This window comes from Phoenix dactylifera, chromosome 18 (genome assembly GCF_051530095.1).
Source record: "Phoenix dactylifera cultivar Ajwa chromosome 18, Ajwa_hap1_PhDact_Kaust_v1.1, whole genome shotgun sequence".
In the NCBI taxonomy this organism is placed as follows: domain Eukaryota; kingdom Viridiplantae; phylum Streptophyta; class Magnoliopsida; order Arecales; family Arecaceae; genus Phoenix; species Phoenix dactylifera.
In genome coordinates, this window is record NC_143207.1 from 10,831,473 (window position 1) to 10,849,407 (window position 17,935).

At 36.7% G+C, this 17,935-nt stretch overlaps 1 protein-coding gene across 2 annotated transcripts in view; it reads right to left on the bottom strand.

The window, feature by feature from the left end:
- The window catches only part of LOC103712318 (serine/threonine-protein kinase EDR1-like), a 30,382-nt gene extending 13,153 nt beyond the window's left edge, over positions 1-17,229 (bottom strand). For both annotated transcript variants that reach the window (XR_015974752.1, XM_008798806.6), the window contains exons 1-7: positions 16,679-17,229; positions 14,448-14,870; positions 13,163-13,266; positions 9,812-11,079; positions 9,377-9,417; positions 7,167-7,235; positions 6,926-7,026 (exon numbers count right to left, since the gene is read on the bottom strand). Coding sequence is in view for 1 of the 2 variants with exons in the window: in XM_008798806.6 (XP_008797028.1) it covers positions 6,926-7,026; positions 7,167-7,235; positions 9,377-9,417; positions 9,812-11,079; positions 13,163-13,266; positions 14,448-14,870; positions 16,679-17,074 (2,402 nt within the window). In the remaining variant the exon portion in view is untranslated. The remainder of the gene's footprint in view (positions 1-6,925; positions 7,027-7,166; positions 7,236-9,376; positions 9,418-9,811; positions 11,080-13,162; positions 13,267-14,447; positions 14,871-16,678) is intronic.
- Positions 17,230-17,935: the final 706 nt, after the last annotated feature.

Consider the following 17,935-nt stretch of genomic DNA (forward strand, 5'->3'; position numbering starts at 1 on the left):
AAAAATAGATTCAACAATCCTAGCATGAAATGGATCTAGACCCTGCCCACTAACTATAATTACTACTATTCACTAAAGATTATATTTTTAGTTGTTTTTAATTGGATCCAAAACAAAACATACCTAACTCTGATCCAACATATTCTACTACAATTTAATTAATGTCATATATTGAGATAAAAGCTATACCCAAAATACAATGCGTTGATCCACTTTACACATGGCTATTTGGGCACATATAATTTTGATAAAATTGATAATCTAATACACACACACACACACACACACACTAAAATTGAGGCTCTGCTTCAACAGAGCCCTCCATTCGCCACCTTTACAGATATTAGAGCTTCACATTCGCCATGTGTCTAAACATTATTTATTTTCAACACCCATGACAGGCATCGACCGACTGTCCACTCGTTGGCACATGGAGGGACAGTTTCAGAAAATAAACTCAGTGAGAGTTTTTCAATGTACACAAAGCTCATAGTTTACTGGTGGATGATGCTTGCTGAACCTAAATATGACGGATTAAGGGTCAACTAATATATTATCAATTTTTTCATCTGCATGACATCAATTGGGCCACAAGTATGTTAAAAATATAAACTTGGTCAACTTTTCTCTAAATCTTCCTTGTTTTTATAGTTCTACTAGCATCGCACTCAAGGTTCACCGTCTCAATATAAGACCCCATACCGGTGCCACACTAGCACTGTGTCGGTGCGGTATGGAATCTTTTCAGCATACCGAATGTCGGTACACCTCCCGTATCGGGTACCAGTACCAAACCAGTATGGTATAGTATAGAAGATACCGTCCAGTTCGGCCCGGTACAGCAAACCCTGATCACAATCAACTTAAAGATGTTAAATTTATGAAGAATAAATTTTTTTTACTCTTAAAAGAAAAATAGATTCAACAATCCCAACACGAAATGCATCCACCCCCTACCCACTCACTATAATTACTACTATTGACTAAAGATTAGATTTTTAGTTGTTTTCAATTAGATCCAAAACAAATCATACCTAACTCCGATCCAACATATTCTACTATAATTTAATTAATGTCATCTGTTGAGATAAAATTTATGCCCAAAATACAATAAGTTGATCCACTTTACATATGGCTATTTGGGCATATATAATTTGATAAAATTGATAATCTAATGCGTGCGTGCACGCACACTAAATACAGGCTCTGCTTCAGTTGAGCTCTCCATTCGTCTCCTGTATAGATATTAAAGCTTACCGCTCACCACATGTCCAACATTATTTACTTTCGCGCAGAAACACTTGTGACACGCATCGACCAGCTGTCCACTTGCTGGCACGTGGAGGGGTAGTTTCGAAAATACGCCATAAGAGAAGGGAGGTCTCCTGTTGGCATGGAAATTAATCAGCACGCGTGCCACGAGAAAGTGATTGATGCAGCATCTAACTCCCCATGGGCCCCACCCCATGATCCACTCTCTTCCTATCGCAACTCACCTTATGTTTTAATGACCTAAATAACCCCCAATAGCAACCCATATATCCATCAAGACGATCAGGCAAATCCGTTGTTAGAGAGGCCAATGAGGGTTATTTTAGAAAATGAGGGTCATTAGGCAGATGGTCACAAGATCTCCCATGTAGTCTTGGGTGGAGATAATGTGCGCTTATAATTGTGTAGATGCCTTCACGGGCAGCGTGGGCAGGGAATGAACCGATAGTTTTATCACATAATATACATCAATCGTCACACCCATCTTCTCCTCGGTAGAGATTCTATATTCAAAGGCACGAGTGGTACTTCCTCAAATATCTAGTTAGACATGAGTAATTTATCTTGGGGTGGGTCTTCTCTCTCTAAATATAAATAAATAAATAGCCTCTTTCTCTTTGGAACTCTGGTCTGAGAGGGTCCAATGAGCCATCTGGCATCCATAATTCAACACATTCATATCCTAGCAACCAACCTTACGCGTTCTTCCAGTTGGGCCTTCCTTAAATCTAGCCAAATGGGGTTGGAATCTCAACTCTTCACCTTTTGTTGTGCTGAATCTCTAAGTAGATTGCTATCCTTGGGCTGCTGGATCCAATTTGGGCAGTTACATGAGTGGGCATTACATTCCCATTTCTTGGACTTTGGACCTAGGTGGTTTTAAGTAAGTAAAACTAGAGGATTTGCACCCATTAGCTTCAGACAGGGACACACTTACATTCGCAAAGAAAACTTATTAGAAAATTTGCTCCCACTAACCTCAAGGTGAGATGAAGGAGATGTGGCTTCAAATTTACATTATCTACAGGGAGGGCAAAACTTCTCAGCTTTTCTAAATTTTTTGTTCCGGCATTCAAGAAATTTTGTATTCGATAATTTATATAAAAATCAATGTTTTTAAAACCATACAGAATCGGTCATTTCGACCAGTTGAACCGAGAATTGTTCGCCTGTCTTGTCCAATTATATTAAAAACTAATAAAAGTATATATTAATTAACTATATATTTTATATATTAACAAAAAATATATTATTTTCTAAATAACAATGTAATTAATAAAAAAATAAAATTTTAAGGTTGGCATATATGGACAAGGAAATTGCTTGTGAAATTTTTTTTTGGCTAAAAATGCCAAGTATAGCAAATCACAAAAACAAATGTACTTTAACAAAAAAGGTACCGTGCACATCACACAGGTTAAATGCTAGTTTAAATTAAATCTATGTGCATTTGCACATATATTTTACCAGTATGTTAAAAAAATATCCATGAGTCATATGGAGTTATCGCAATAGCATAGTCATAACCCATGGATGACATCAAGATACATACTCCATCATTTTAGTCATCATTAAAATCTATTACAGTCCATACTCTCTAAATAACTTCAACATCACAAGCTCTACAATTAGTGATTCTCATGTTCGTAGTTAAAAGATCAACATTCATCGATAAAAAAGCCATGCTTCCTCTCCTCCCTAAAGGTAATGGGAAGCGTATATGTCCATATGGAAGTATCCATAGCCTTTCTTAAATACAATAATAGGACAAATTCAAGTATCAGACATGTACCCAACTGTGTGGGGAGATTTTTCACTCTATCAGCAGACTATTGGAAAAGCAGAAACCTCGGTCAGGGAATCTGGGTTGCTACTTTATTTTCTCCTTCCTATAGCTTTTCAACACTGACCTTTGTTTGCTGGATACCCACACAACTTGAGTACCTCTGGCAGGGCTTCTTGATCCATGATCAGCAAGCTAAACTCTTACCTGCTGGTTCAATTCCTCTCCATGATACATCTGTCACATCAGCTGAATTCAGAGCTTCCAGGGAAGGAAGCTTCTATGCTATGAATTAGTTAGATGCCACAGCAATCTGGCTAGAGGGTGATTCAGCATTGGTGATAATGAATTCAAGACAGAGCCAAGACTGGATCTCATCCTTGCTTTAACGGTCTAAGTTTAGATAAGAAATAAATGCTCCAATTCAGAGCCACCCACGTTTTCAGAGAAGGCAATCAGCCAGCTGGCTGCCTGGCCAACAGAGCAAGCACCCTGAGGGAGCCAACAGAGCAAGCACCCTGAGGGAGATATAATTGTAGACTTAAGAGTTTACCATCTGATTTAGTCAATCTGTGCTTGATACCCAGGGATCATCAAATTCAACCATAGAATCCTGAATGTTATGGATATCTAAAATCATTGGAAATCTTACAATCTTGAATAAAACCTCTCAAAAGTTTTATAGCATATCACTATATGTTTGTGTTGTCTTCTTGGCTCACATGGTGCAATTACCCCCATTGAATAACCAAATGCACTAAAAACCATTGTCAACTGAATATGGCATGTAACAGCGGATGGGATAGTGTCAGCTAGATCCCTATGCAAGAAAAGGTTGGATCATTAAACTTTTGTAACAGTGTTTAGTGTGGTGCTGCTGGAATTCAATGACAATCAAGATGGGACAGTCAAAAGCCGCATTGACGAAATTTGAATAAGGTTCTGAATCAATGACATAGACTCAACACAATAATCACATGTATCACCATAAAATTCCAAGACAAGTAGGATGAGCTTAATGGATAGGGTAATCCGCTACTAGGAACAATAGCAAAACACCAACCAGTTACACTAGATCCACGTCACAAAAGAGACAACAAACATTACATGTAAGCACAATGTATATGCTAGCACTGTACAGGAATTATGACCATCTACAAAATCTTTCTCATGCCAACCACTCACTAAGGAACACATTGAACATAGAATTCATACCCAGGATGATCGAAATTATGAAGAATCAAGTTCCCAAAACTATCAATCCTTGTCCCAAATATTTGGGAATACCTTTATGAGTCCTTCATTGCCAGTCATGCTAAAGAAGATGGAAAGTTTTCAGATCAGATTGACCATAATTTGAAGTTTCAGCTGAAATCAGAATGTCTTGGTCTCCGTTGGAAACAATCTGAGACTAGGGCCATTTGGACTTTTAGGGAACATTGACTCATGAGGCCAAATCTATTTTATGTACGTGTGTTATTCTTCATTTCTTCAAATTCAAAGTAGCATTTCATGATATTTAAATTTGTATGTGTTGTGCGCTAGCAGGCATATGTGCATGCATGCGTTTTGTATCTCATAGACGTATAGCAAATAATTTGTTAGATTCCCATTGATCAATGAATGATACATGACACCCTAAAATATCCTAAACATGACTTTTCTTTCTTCTGTAATATGATTCATTATAAATAAATTTTGGGTGTTTAGGAACGGAACACTGAAAACAGTACATCCAATAGTCCAAACCATACAAAATGATGAGATTTCCTTGATTTATATTATTTCTTCCATTTTTCTATATCTTATTTATTATAATTCTAACTTTCTGCAATTAAATGTCCAAATGAAGCCAAAACTCCCAAAATAGCTGAAACTGCCAAACCGAAACTCACATGGTAGCTAGGAAATACAAGAATGATACCATGTTTTTGAACCTGGAAAGTGAAGTGTCATCATAATTGCCAGAAATAAAAACAAAGCTGGAAAGAAGGCTAAGTTCATCACGCTTAAGGAGGACAGCCAGTGCCTGAGAAAAAGTTTATAAAAAAGAAGGAAAACAGAATAATCTTTTTTTAAGCCATCAACGGTCATTCCTGAGTTCAACTGCTTCATCATCACCCCTTACATATTCAAACAGCATGAGTATGTTGTTATTGACGTGAAGAAGAATTCCAATATATTTTGGACAGATGAAGGCAGACAAAGATGAAAAGGTCATCTTTGGAACATATAAGTTCAAGTAAAGTCAAAGATAACTGGTTTTCAAAGTAATCATATAACGATGCTTGGATTTAGAATAAAATAGCTGCTTCAAATCAACACGATGAAGAGTCAGCGTATGCATGTTCCGGTTTCAAGAAACTTGTACTGAAACACTAGAGGTCCTGAATTCAGCTAGATAATAGCCGCCTGAAATCAATACAATGAAGAGCCGGTGTGCACGTATATTTAGGTTTTGAGAAACTTGTAATGTTAGACTAACCACTGTGATCTTGAACTCAGAAAAAGCTTTGGTGCCATTTTCGAAAGTAGACCACATCCTATGCAACTTGAGTCACTGCCCACAAAGGGCCCACTTCATGCTAAGGCTTTAAATATCAATTGCCCCTATGTCTCTCCACCTGTCCCAGCTTCAGTGGTTTTTCTATTGGTTAATCAGACCAGAAGCAATTTTCAGTGTCTCCTTATCCAGCTTCAGCCACTGCTGTATTCCCAATTCTCTACTCAAGTATAGCTCTAAATTCTTGGAAACTAGAAGCTAGCTGCCCCATAGGTGATCAATATACCCAGCTTATCTCACTAAATTCCTCAATCAACTCCTTGTTCTAGCAAATGCCACCCACCTTCCCAGATCTCCCATGCTCTCCCAGGTTATTATGGATTCACATCCACAACTGCTGAAACATTATCAATTGTCCACCAGACCGAAAATAGACTCCAATCACTTCCAAGACTGCAACAGACCCAGTAAAAATATTTCTTATGTACCTATACTGGGTTCTCCAAATTCAAACCAGAAACAAAGGATTCACTTGGCTTAAGACAAACACAAGTCCTACAGATCCACCGTCAATAGATGGCATGTGAACCATGAGTTTACAAACCAAGATGGGTTATATGAAGACCCTGCCCTCAATGAAATCGCAGCCAGGTGTGGCATTGTTAGATGATCAAGTTTGCCGCAAAGACCAACTGGTTCACAATGAACAGGAAAAACTACAACTTCCATTGAATCACATGTCTCACCATTTTTTGCCCCTCCACTGTGCATCTAATAATTTAGATAGTTACGCCTATAAAGGGATTCTCCCTTGCACTCGTATTTACTTTCAGAAAATAAAACAGGCGCTAAATCATTATTAATCTATCAGACAGATAAGAGGAAGTTTACTTGCACTAACAATAAAGCCCGTTCAACATGTCTCACTAAACATATTGCCACTACCAATGTAGGATGGTTCTACCAATACTATTCTGGTGGACATTCATCAACATGTTAAAATTAAAATAAAAAGGAGATGCAACTTTTAAGATTAGGTGTCCAAGGATTTCTCTTTTGTGATAATGAAAATGATATGGTGCTGCAAAGGAAAAGGTCCTCAAGTGGTGATCTTCATTTTCAGAAGTGCAAAAAGGACAAGGTCTCGTTTCAGAGATTACTAAGGAAAGCTAAAAGTCAGAAAAGAATGTCTAGAACTATAGAATCTTCACTGGCTCCCAAGGTGATCTTCAGCAAACCAAAGTTAATGCAGGACCAGGTTTATCTTATCTTCAGTGTCCAGTAATCTCTAGACAGTTGAATTTAGCAAGTTCTTTCATAATACTCTCCATTCAAGTACTGTAAAATACAATGGAAATTTGTCTTACCTTGGGAGAAATTCTGTAACAATGGAGAGATTTGGGGGCCGAGTAACAGCACCCATGAAAAGAACGACATTTGGATGACGCAACCTGCGCATTATCCGCACCTAACCAAAGAAACTGTCATATTAGTGAAATGTTATTCATTATTAATGTATAATAACAATTTAAGCAGAAGACCATGAAAAACTTCAAGAAGAACGGTTGTGAACATCGAGTACACATTTAGAAAAAAAAAGACACTTACTTCACTCCGGAATTCATCCAAAGCATCTTCATAGAAATCTTGATCTAAAAATTTCTTTACAGCTACTTCCTGTCATTGAAAAACAAAAGGAATGCATGTCAATAAATAATTAACTGATATTGAATTGGCACGTTTTAATGTTTAACTCTGACTATACCATTAGCTCTTTCAGAAATGATTAATGAAAAATTTATGATGAAGTTTAACGATTAGGAATTTAGGATAGCTAACCATTACTGGTACATGAAAAATGTGCTTCAATTCTGCCTATTCATGAGTCTATATTTCAAAAGTCCAAATGTCAGAACAGTGTAGTTCAAAGTGTTTCCTGATGACCTTCCTTGAGGTGCTATAAAAAAGTATTTTACTAATGAAGTACAGTCAAAATGCCTAGCAGCCAGCAGAAAACAGAAAAGACATGCCCATTTGTTTACTTTCAATCAAGCAATTCAAAGAAAGAAACCAAAGTTTGTCGTCTCGGTACCGGACTTCGTACTGGTGCCATACTAGCACAGTATCGGTACAATACTGGTGCCACCATACCAAGTACCGGTACCGAACCGGTATGGTACGATACGCCTTATACCGTCCAATTCGGGCCAGTACGATGTACCATGAAAGAAACAATCATTCTGCACTTAACTTGAGTGTCTCTATCATTTAAACCAAGGTTCAAAGTCCTGGTTACGATGCCAGTATTGATTGGGGTCCAAGTCAGTGTGGCACTAAGATGGTATTGCACAGACACTTGTGACACATTGGCATCCTAGTACACACAAGGATGCCAATTTTTCTTTTGTTTTTCTTTTCGTTGTTTTGATGTTTTAAATTGCTGTCTGTGGTGCATTTTATGTTCATTTTTGGTCATAAATTAGGGTTAGGTAAGGTGTTGATGTTTTCCTTCATATTGATTCTTTAAATTTTTCTATTGCTGCTTTTTCCTTTCTTTGTCCTCTCTTTCTCTCTCCCCATTTCATCCCCCTGCTTGAACACCAACAGCAAGCAAAAAGGAAATAAGGTGCCTTTTCTGCATGTCTCAATTGGTATCAATCCATAATGATTACTGTCAATTCCCATCCTACTTGGTACCAATTAGTACCAACCAATACCAAGAACAGTCCGGTAGTGGGGGGATCAAGGTCCAAAGTGTGTCTAAGGGCCCAGACAATCACGTCTGATCCAGGATTCCCGGTACAGAATCGTAACTGTCGTGCCCAAAATCATTCCCTCAATGATGGCACTCAGTGAAAAGGAATCTGGTGCAACCACTTATGGAAGTTCAAGCCTAGTACTTTGGGTTACCAACACCCAAAATTCAACCACTTTCTAGATAACCTTTACAATGAGTGAAGTGACAGGTATAAGAAGGTGTCAAAGTACATAAGAAAAACTGCCTGTACATTACAAAGTCACAACTAATCATGTATTAGAGAATACAGATTAAAAGGCAGAGTTGATGGTGGGAACGAAGAGAGAGCACATTGAAACTGCATATTTCTTGAGGTGACCACAAACACTGAAACTCATTCCAGTTCAGCCAAATAGAAACCAATCATCCATTTTTCATCTTCTGTTCCATGATTCAATTAGTGCAAAGATACAGAGTATACCACAAAGTCATCATTAAGTCAAAGGTAATGGTACTATGATAATGCAGTTTTGAGAAGAATGAGAATACAGAATTAGCACAAAAACAGCCAAATGTAGCAAAATCACTCATGCCAGTTTGGACATGTCCGATGTCAGCATAACTGCAAGGTTGCCACTTATACGACCAACCACTAAAGCATTTAAAAATGTAACTACCTGCCTATCAGGTACACCCATATTCAAGAATTTAGCTCTAAATAATTTGAAATATCTGAAATCATAAAAGACAATGAAGAGTATAACCAGCCTCTTTTCAACCAACAACAAAAAGACACTGCCCTCCCGTCCCCCTCTTCTTTGTCTGGTGCTTTTTCTTCTTTTTTTTTTTTCTTTTCAAAACTGATTCAACGGCTAAAGAGAGCAAACTATTACATAACAAATTTGGTCAAAAATGACAATGGAAAACAAGCTGATCCTGCAATCACTTTCCCACAAAGAAAAGACTAACCAAGAAAAGAAATTGAAAATAGAACATATGATTTTCCTCTCTGTTCAAATCATTTTTAGGAGGGTGTATCCTGTTAGAAATCACTACACTCAATACAATACAGACTACTCACCGTTCCATTCCAATCAGCACGATACACTTCCCCATATGAACCTATTCACAAAATCAAGAATGGCATTTCATTAGTTCCTCAAAAAGAAGACATTCTTGAATGTGAAAGAAAAGCCCACTCCCACCTCCATTTTTCCCATGAGGCAAACAAGAGTTAAGAATATGAAAAACATTACAGAAGCAGTAGAAAGAACATTTTATGCAAACAATAGGGGGAAATCTCAGAAAATATGACCTCAAAGTGGTTAAAAACTAAATTACCATATTACTTAAAAGATAGCTGCTATACAACATCCTTGGAAGAATCTAGTTTGGGATTTCTGGGTTAATAGGCTTCATGTGAGTAATATAACTTTCAATAAATAAAAGTAAAGAGCACCCCAAGAAGAGGTATCTATCAAAATTTCCTCATGCTAAGCTCCAGTTAAGAAAATACCTAATCCAATCCTTTCGCCAATTACAAGGTCTTCCCATGGGATTTCCAATTCCGATACCTCATCTAGCATAGAATCAAGCCTGCTCGGCCTCATTTGTGATGGAGAAGCTGAGGATTCTTGATCCCTTGATTCCATAATTGTTCCCATAAATCTATCATATTGGCACTTCTTCAGAACATGTTTGCCAATTACATTCTTCCCATCTTCCTTTATTTGGTGCAGCATGCTACTTTGCAAAAGCAACCCACTTGCATGATCTTGCCCTCTATGTTTGTCTCCGGATGACTGAATAAGTGGTTTATTTGCCCAGGCATTAACATAGCCATGATCCAATTCACTATGCTGATTCTTTTCTGAACCAGTGCTTGAAGTACTAAGCTCAAAGGAAGGGCAGCCTGTAGTTTGCGTAGAACTAGTAGTCATCTCATTGCCAGGCGTAGCTACAACAGCAGAGCATGAAATACCAGAAACTCGAGCAATATTGTCATCAGAACCTTCTGAATGTATATTTCCAGAAGAGTTTGGCACTTGAGATGATGATGCATTAAGATCATAATTCTTCCGTGGCAAGGGGCCCTCCACAAATTTGTACTGCTTTGTGTTAGAAACCTCATTGCATGCAGACTGGCCTTTCCAAACCAGTGGACGTTGAGGTCTCCCAGGGCCTGAGACAATGTTCTCTCTACATCTCTGGTATCCAGAGTTTCTAATATCAGTTGCTTTGAATGGTGTAGAACTTTTGCCAACTCCAACTACCTGGAAAGGGTTCAGATCTGCAAAAAGGTTTCTGGAGTCCACAGTATTTTGTGAATCTGGAACTGTGCTCAACTTTTCATTCCTTGAACTATCACCATCCATGGGAACCTCAATAACCCCTTTCTGCTTTGAAGACATTGCACTGGTAGAACATGGTAACTGATTTGATTGGCCTTGTGAAAACAAACTCATATTGCTACTAGAACTGCTTCCACTGAGAGTCAATGCTGTACCAGTATAGGCACTTTGAACAGAAGGTACTGGTATTTCTTTTTCTTGTCTAGCATCTCCAAGCTTATTGTCATTTAAAGCAGAAGTGCTATTTCCACCTGAAAAATCACCAAATGAAGATTCTTCTCTAGATAAGTCCTCACCTGAACTACTTGCTCTCCAAGGAGTTACATTTTTGCTTAGTATTGGCTTATAAGAATTCATGGCAGAATCTTTTGAACTGAGTACATCTGCTGGAATCAGGGTGCCTGGGGCAGCCATAAGATCAACCAGAAAGTCCCTAATACAGAATAGTACCAATTAATAATGATGATTGGCACTTAATTCTGACAATTATCATACATACACCTATTTGAATGTTAATACACAGCTTATATGTGAACTACCATGCTTTTAGATTTTTTTATAAAACTAAAGAATCAATGATGCGAATCAGTAAAACAAACTGTAAAGTCTATGTCAATTATGCACAAGATTATGCAAGAATAATATCGTCTCAATGCAATTCTTCTATCAATTATTATGTCTTAGCAAACAAAGGCTTAATTAGTTCTACACGATTAACTGCTTAAGAATGGAAACAAGGAATAGATTAGTCCACTAGGGGTTGAATCTAAATAATTGTTTGAAACTATTTGAAATAAATTGAGACAACATAGTGGACAATTTTTGGGGGTTTTTTTTACATGGATACCCTTCTAAATATCGGATTTTGCATGAATACCCTTCCAAAATTGATATTTGCATGTATACCCTTGTAAAACTCTGTTATTGTACAAATGCCTCTAATATAACAGTTGTTCTAATGGTGTTAAGAAAAATCATATTTATATTAATTAAAAATAAAATAAAATTTTAAAATTATGCTATTGTCCCTGTCTTTTTCTCCTGCTATTGGGATCGCGATCTATTTGCACGTCTACCCATTAAGGATATTTTAATCATTTTAATTTGAAATTGTTAATTTTTTTAATGTCGTTAGATATTGTGGTTACATATGCAAAAACAAAAATAAAAAAAGGGTAGAATAGCAAAACAAGTGTTTTACAAGGGTATACATACAAATATAAACTTTGGAAGGATATTTATGCAAAATTTGATATTTAGGAGGGTATTCATGCAAAAAACCTTTTTTTTATATATTTTTGGAAAAGTGAGCACAATGCTCAAAAAGCAAAGAAGACGGAGCATATCTTTATATCCAAGGAACAAGTCACTTTATGCCATGTGGTTTTAAAGCCTATAATACTTGAGCAGGCAACATATCCAAAGATTGTAGGCCCATAATCCAAGGCTCATCATTTTTTTTTTTTACTCACTAAACTTGAACCAGGAATATTGGCAATAGTAACATGATGGTTAAGATTTCAATGCAATAACACTTACAACGGAAATACTCAACTAGCTAATTTCTTAAGTTGAAGACCTAAAACAAGTTAGTCACCCATAGGAGCAAAGCTATTAATGATAGCAAAAAGAAATGGGGTATGCAACACCCAGGCATCAGCAGGAAAACCCAAACAGCAGAGAGCATGATAAATTTCACCAATTACTTTTAATATTCACAATCTAAAATAGACTAATAAATCCAATTCCCATCATTTCTTTGACCCCGCCAAAAAATCATTACTCAAGAAAACAACCCATTATTTTAATATTAGTCATTGAATTAGATAGGTTTAAAGGTAACGGTTTCATATTACTCAAGAAAACAACCCATTATTTTCAACAACTTGATACTCATACCAATCTTTAGTAACTCGGGAACTTTGTTCTCTTCTCTTTCCAAAAATCAGAAAAAAAAATCTTTTGCAACCATATTTTAATATAATATAAAATATATGTATGTATATATATTGTGTATAGATATACATATAAGTATATATGTATGCCTAACTGTGTGTATATATACACACACATACACAAACAACATATATACATACCTACAAAAATTTACAATGTTTGCATCTCTATCAATATGAGCACACAAAATATTCAATAAAATAAACTATTTTATAACTATAATGCCAATGACATATTATTTGATTTTATGCAATGTGGTGCATCTTCAAAAAAAAAGATTAAGATAAGGAAAAAGTATCTTGGGCAATACAAAATACTAATGACACTTCAGTGTTCTAGTAAATAAAATATAAAGAATGGTTGAAAGATGATTTTATCTTGAAGCTATCATTCTTGAACTTGAAATTAAATTAGAAATGTCGCTATTATAAGAAATAAGTACCTTGCAAAGAGACTTATTTTCATATAGGAAAATTTCTAAATGATGTATAACACTACATCTTCGAAGTAACTAAGGCAATGAAGTACATGAATAACACATAATAGATGCAAATACAAACCTTCCATCACCCAACATAATTATATTGACAGCATCATCATCAACACCAGTGTAGTGGCTCCCTTTAACAAGTTTGCATGGTATGCCAACATAATCTGCAAGAATCTGCATTCAAGTGTGGTAGTGATCAGATGAGATTAAGCATCCACTAGACAAAGAAAACTGAATGTGAGATATTTGGCCAAAATATCTAGTTCCTAACAAAAGGAGAGCTTCATCTTTATAAACTCATAGAAACAAAGATCCTTCTTGAAACATAATTCCACATTAAAAAGTTGTAACACTGCAATACAGACAACAAATAACAAGTCTCTTTTCCCATCTCTGCGAGCTCTGCTGACCCTGGAATAAATGAAGAGCTTCCAGAGTTTCTGTCCCCTAAATGTTATTTCTTTTCTTTTTATCTCAATCTTGCAGTTGCTGTAAATGAATGGCACTAAATTGTTTTTGTGCATCGAAGAAAAAAATCTGTTATACACTGTTTTCTTTTCCCTTTTCTCAATCCATGAAGTCCTCGTGCTCTATAGGGACAGTTCAGTATTCAGCTAATCAGCAATATATACATATTCACTGCACAAACAAAATTATATTAAAGAAATCTGGAGACACATTTTGTATTCTACAATTTGATTCCAATTTCTGCTATAATGGCCATAACATACAAACCCTTCAAAAAGGAAATGGATGAATGATCCTTGTCATGGAGTATATGGTTTTAATGCATATTTAAGTGATGCAGTGTTATAACAGAGCACAAAAAGAAAAAAGAAAAAAGAAAAATGATGTCAAAGTCAATCCTTAGAGCAAATTTCCAAGGCTGGCACGATACCATTTCATTTTGCAGGCATGCAAGTCAAACTATAACTTTTCCGTTTCAAGTTGTATAGATGGTACTTAAAACTCTTTCTTGGCCATGGCATGCCATGGTACAAGCCCGTAATAGCGTAAAGGCCCCAGCTACTAATATCCAGGGTGTTTACCAATGCACTAATGCATCAACATCATTTCCTTTATTGCAACTTAAATGTAGGGCTTCTTACAATCTGAAATTACTAAAACTATTTTTGTATATAAGCTCTTAATAAAGTTAGGTTATACTAACAAATGCATTGCCTTTATACATAATATAACACTGACTGTACAGTTTCTCATGTCACCATTGGTTATTCCAAAATATTATAACAAATACACAAGCAACTAATATACCAAAAACTGCTATAAAGTGACTTGTAGACAGGGGAGCACCAATGTAACCTAAAGAGTCCATAAGAGAAGGGAACACTAACCTTGAAAAGTAGTGCACGGTGACGAGATAAACCTACTTTTATGCAACCGATCGGTAATAAACTAGTCTGCTGTGACGTCCGTAACTCAATGCTTTTCTCCATCCACCTAGCTAACATGTCACTTGCATCCCTTACAGGACCACCCATATGATCTGTAACAAGCTCAGATATCCTTTGCACCAAAATCCCAGTCTCTGCAACAGGGCAGCCTAATGAAATGCACTGTGCAATTTGCTCCAACTCCACAAGGGCAGGATCGATTGCACGGTTGACTATAATAACTTCAAAACCAAGATCTCCAATGCTTGTTTCGAGATCCACAAGTGATGGCATCTTTCTTTCGCTTGAATAATCAGTTGTGAGCACAAATATGTCATAGAACCCATCAGCAACCTTCTCATTATAGTCAAGCACATTATAGTCCTAGAAGACACAGCAGATGCAAATCAAAATAGACGAAAGTGAATCAATAGAGAAGATGCAAACAAAAATTCAAATGGGCTAGCAAGTCAACATATTGGGAAAAACACTACAGTTAGTTCCATAAAAGAAAGAGCCTTATAAGGAACATGCTGTTCACAGATGTCAATAAAATAAAGATACACAGATGCACATGACGATGCATCCATAGACGAATAGATAGATACCTGCATGCCAAGAACATAAGCACTAGTATTGTAACCAACAGTTGAATTATTACAGTTTCAGAAAACTCTTTTAAATTCATGAGGATGCTCCATCCATTGGAACATTTTAAAAAGATAATCTGGCCCCATTTGGTAGTGCTGTAGATAGTAGGGCTTTTGTCAATAGAGCTTTTGGTATTAGAACTTTCGCTAACACAGCTTTTAATAAAAAGTTGCTTGTTGTTTGCTAACTACATTTTTGAAGTGTCATGAAACTTTAACATTTGTCTGGTAACCAAACTAAAAAAGTACTTTTAGTATTAGAAAATAACAATAAAAGAAATTGTATAGTCCTTCCAATTGTCTAACTGTTTATACTATTTAAAACTATTAAAGTATTCTTAATTTATAAATTATTTATTTTTATATTTTCTAAATAAATAATATGTAATATAACAATATAAAAATATTTTTATATTATTATAAAATAATATTATTATAAAACAACAATATATGTCATTTTTTATAATAATATTATATTATAAAATAATATTGTGTTCTTAAAAATGATAATCATAATCTGATAATAAAGTAATATTATTGCACTATACAATATGATTATATAATATAATGTAATTTAATAATAATATATTGTTTTAATATATTATAATATCATCATATTATTATATTTTAATACTAATATTATTATATCATACTACACTATATTATATTATATTATTACAATGAGTACTTTCAACTTCCCAATATGTCTTAGGTAGAACTTTTGCCGGAATTGGAGATTTTTCCTAGTAGATTTTTTCAACTTTGGAGGAAGTAGAAAGTTGTGTCAAAATTTTCACCAAACACCTCAGAATCATCCCAAAAAGTATTTCACCCTCCAAGAGCAATGCCAAATGCCGTTTTAAAGTGCTAGTAGCAACCACATATTATAAAGTGAAAAGAGACGTGAAGACAGAAGTTTCGACAGACCTATCCTATTCTAATCAAATTACTATAGGATCTTTCGCCACTCATGTTCCTATTTCACTTTCTTCAAGAACATATATAATGGTGTTGTCCTTTCTCCTGGTCGAACAGCATGCTAATTAATAAAAAGAACCAGAATTGGCAAGAGCTTGTACAAAGTTTATTCGAATCATGCATTAAAGCTAGTCCAACATGAAAATGTCAACAAGTATTCTACTTCCATCGATTTCAGCTCACTATTTCATCACCAAGAGCATAAATTAACTACAACAGGATGCAAATAAGCAAGCAGAACCTAAAACCTAAACAAAATTTTAATTATAAGGCGTGATATCATAGCCACATATCCAGTCAGACTCGAGGTTCAGGGGAAAGACGAGTGTTATTAAAACGTGAAGCAACATCTCAGAAACCACAACTGTTCCAAAATGCTCTCAATTGCTAACCACAAAAATAAAAATCTCGTTTCTTTAAGAATTAGGTTGTGAATTTGACCCCAAAACTTTCATCTTTCCCTAATTTATAATAGCAACCCCATTCCCAAACCCTAATTCGAATTCATAGTTTAGAAGTCCACCCACGATACCAACAATAAGAAGAAAAGATTCAAAAGCTCACCCGATACTGCCGCGAGAGCGAATCCGCGGTCCCCTCCTCCTGATCTTGATCCATCCCGTGCCTTCCCAGACTCGGCACACCATCGGGATCATTCCTGAACTCCTCTTTGGACGCGCTGATAGCGAGGGCCAGCTGCACCTGGAACTCCTCCGACGACGACGAGAAATACTCCTGCCGGTCCCCAGGCGGAGGCCGCGCGGTCTCCGCCGCCGGATAGGGCGACGGCTGGGAGGGCGTCGCCGCCGTCGAGGCGTGCGCCGCAGCACGGTGGTCGGAGGCGCATGAGGGGGACAGGGAGGAGGTCAACGGAGACGCCGGCGAGGCGGCGGCGGGGGGGGACGGGTTCTCATTGGATCGGTGGGGGCCTTTCCTGTGGATTTTGAAAATATTCTTCATCGGGTTCTCTTATCTTCTTTTCTCCGGTTTTTTGTTATTTTTGAGAGCGCTGGGGTATATCTGGGGATTTTTTTTCTCTTCCCTCGCGAAGAGGTCGGAGGTTAGGACGAGAGAGAGGATGGCGGGTGGGAGGGAACAGTGGCGGAGAACTTTCCATTAGACCGCGACAAACTGGGGTAATTAAATGGTCTTAGCTTTTGAGTAAATTACTTAAGTAACCAAGTTTTTTTTTATAATTATCTATATTTGCAGACCCATTCTGTACCAGAAAGTCGACTATGGTTAGGGTTGGGAAGTTGAATGAGAGGGTTGGTGTTTCCAGTTTGGATCCTCTGCAGTCCATCATGCACCAGAGGTATATACACCTTGATGACTGCCGTATTATCTAATCATAGAGATAGATGGCTATCAAAAAGGCATAAGATCCCAACTTAATATGTTGTTAAATTACATTCTGTATATACTGTATCGCTTTTGAATATTTGGCAACCATCCATCTCCGTGATCGAATGATGTGGCGACCATCAAAGGTGTGCAGATCTCTACAATACAAAACAAGCAATGCATAGGATCCCAACTTAATATGTTGTTAACTATAAATATTAGATAATTAATTAATTAATGAATGAATATGGGCTTCTAGTGGTGCATTGCATGTCGGGTGCTTCTCTGCAACATATCGATGTGTTACTTACAAGGGGCACTTATCCATGCCTTTAGGCTGCATGGTAGCATGGTTAGATTAGAGTAAACATGTATAAGTGTGAGAATGACACGGGCACTCTGGATATTCGTTGGTGGGCCTATGCTAGGTTGGTCTAGCATTATTAGGGGTACAAATAGATAGAGTCGGGTCTTGAG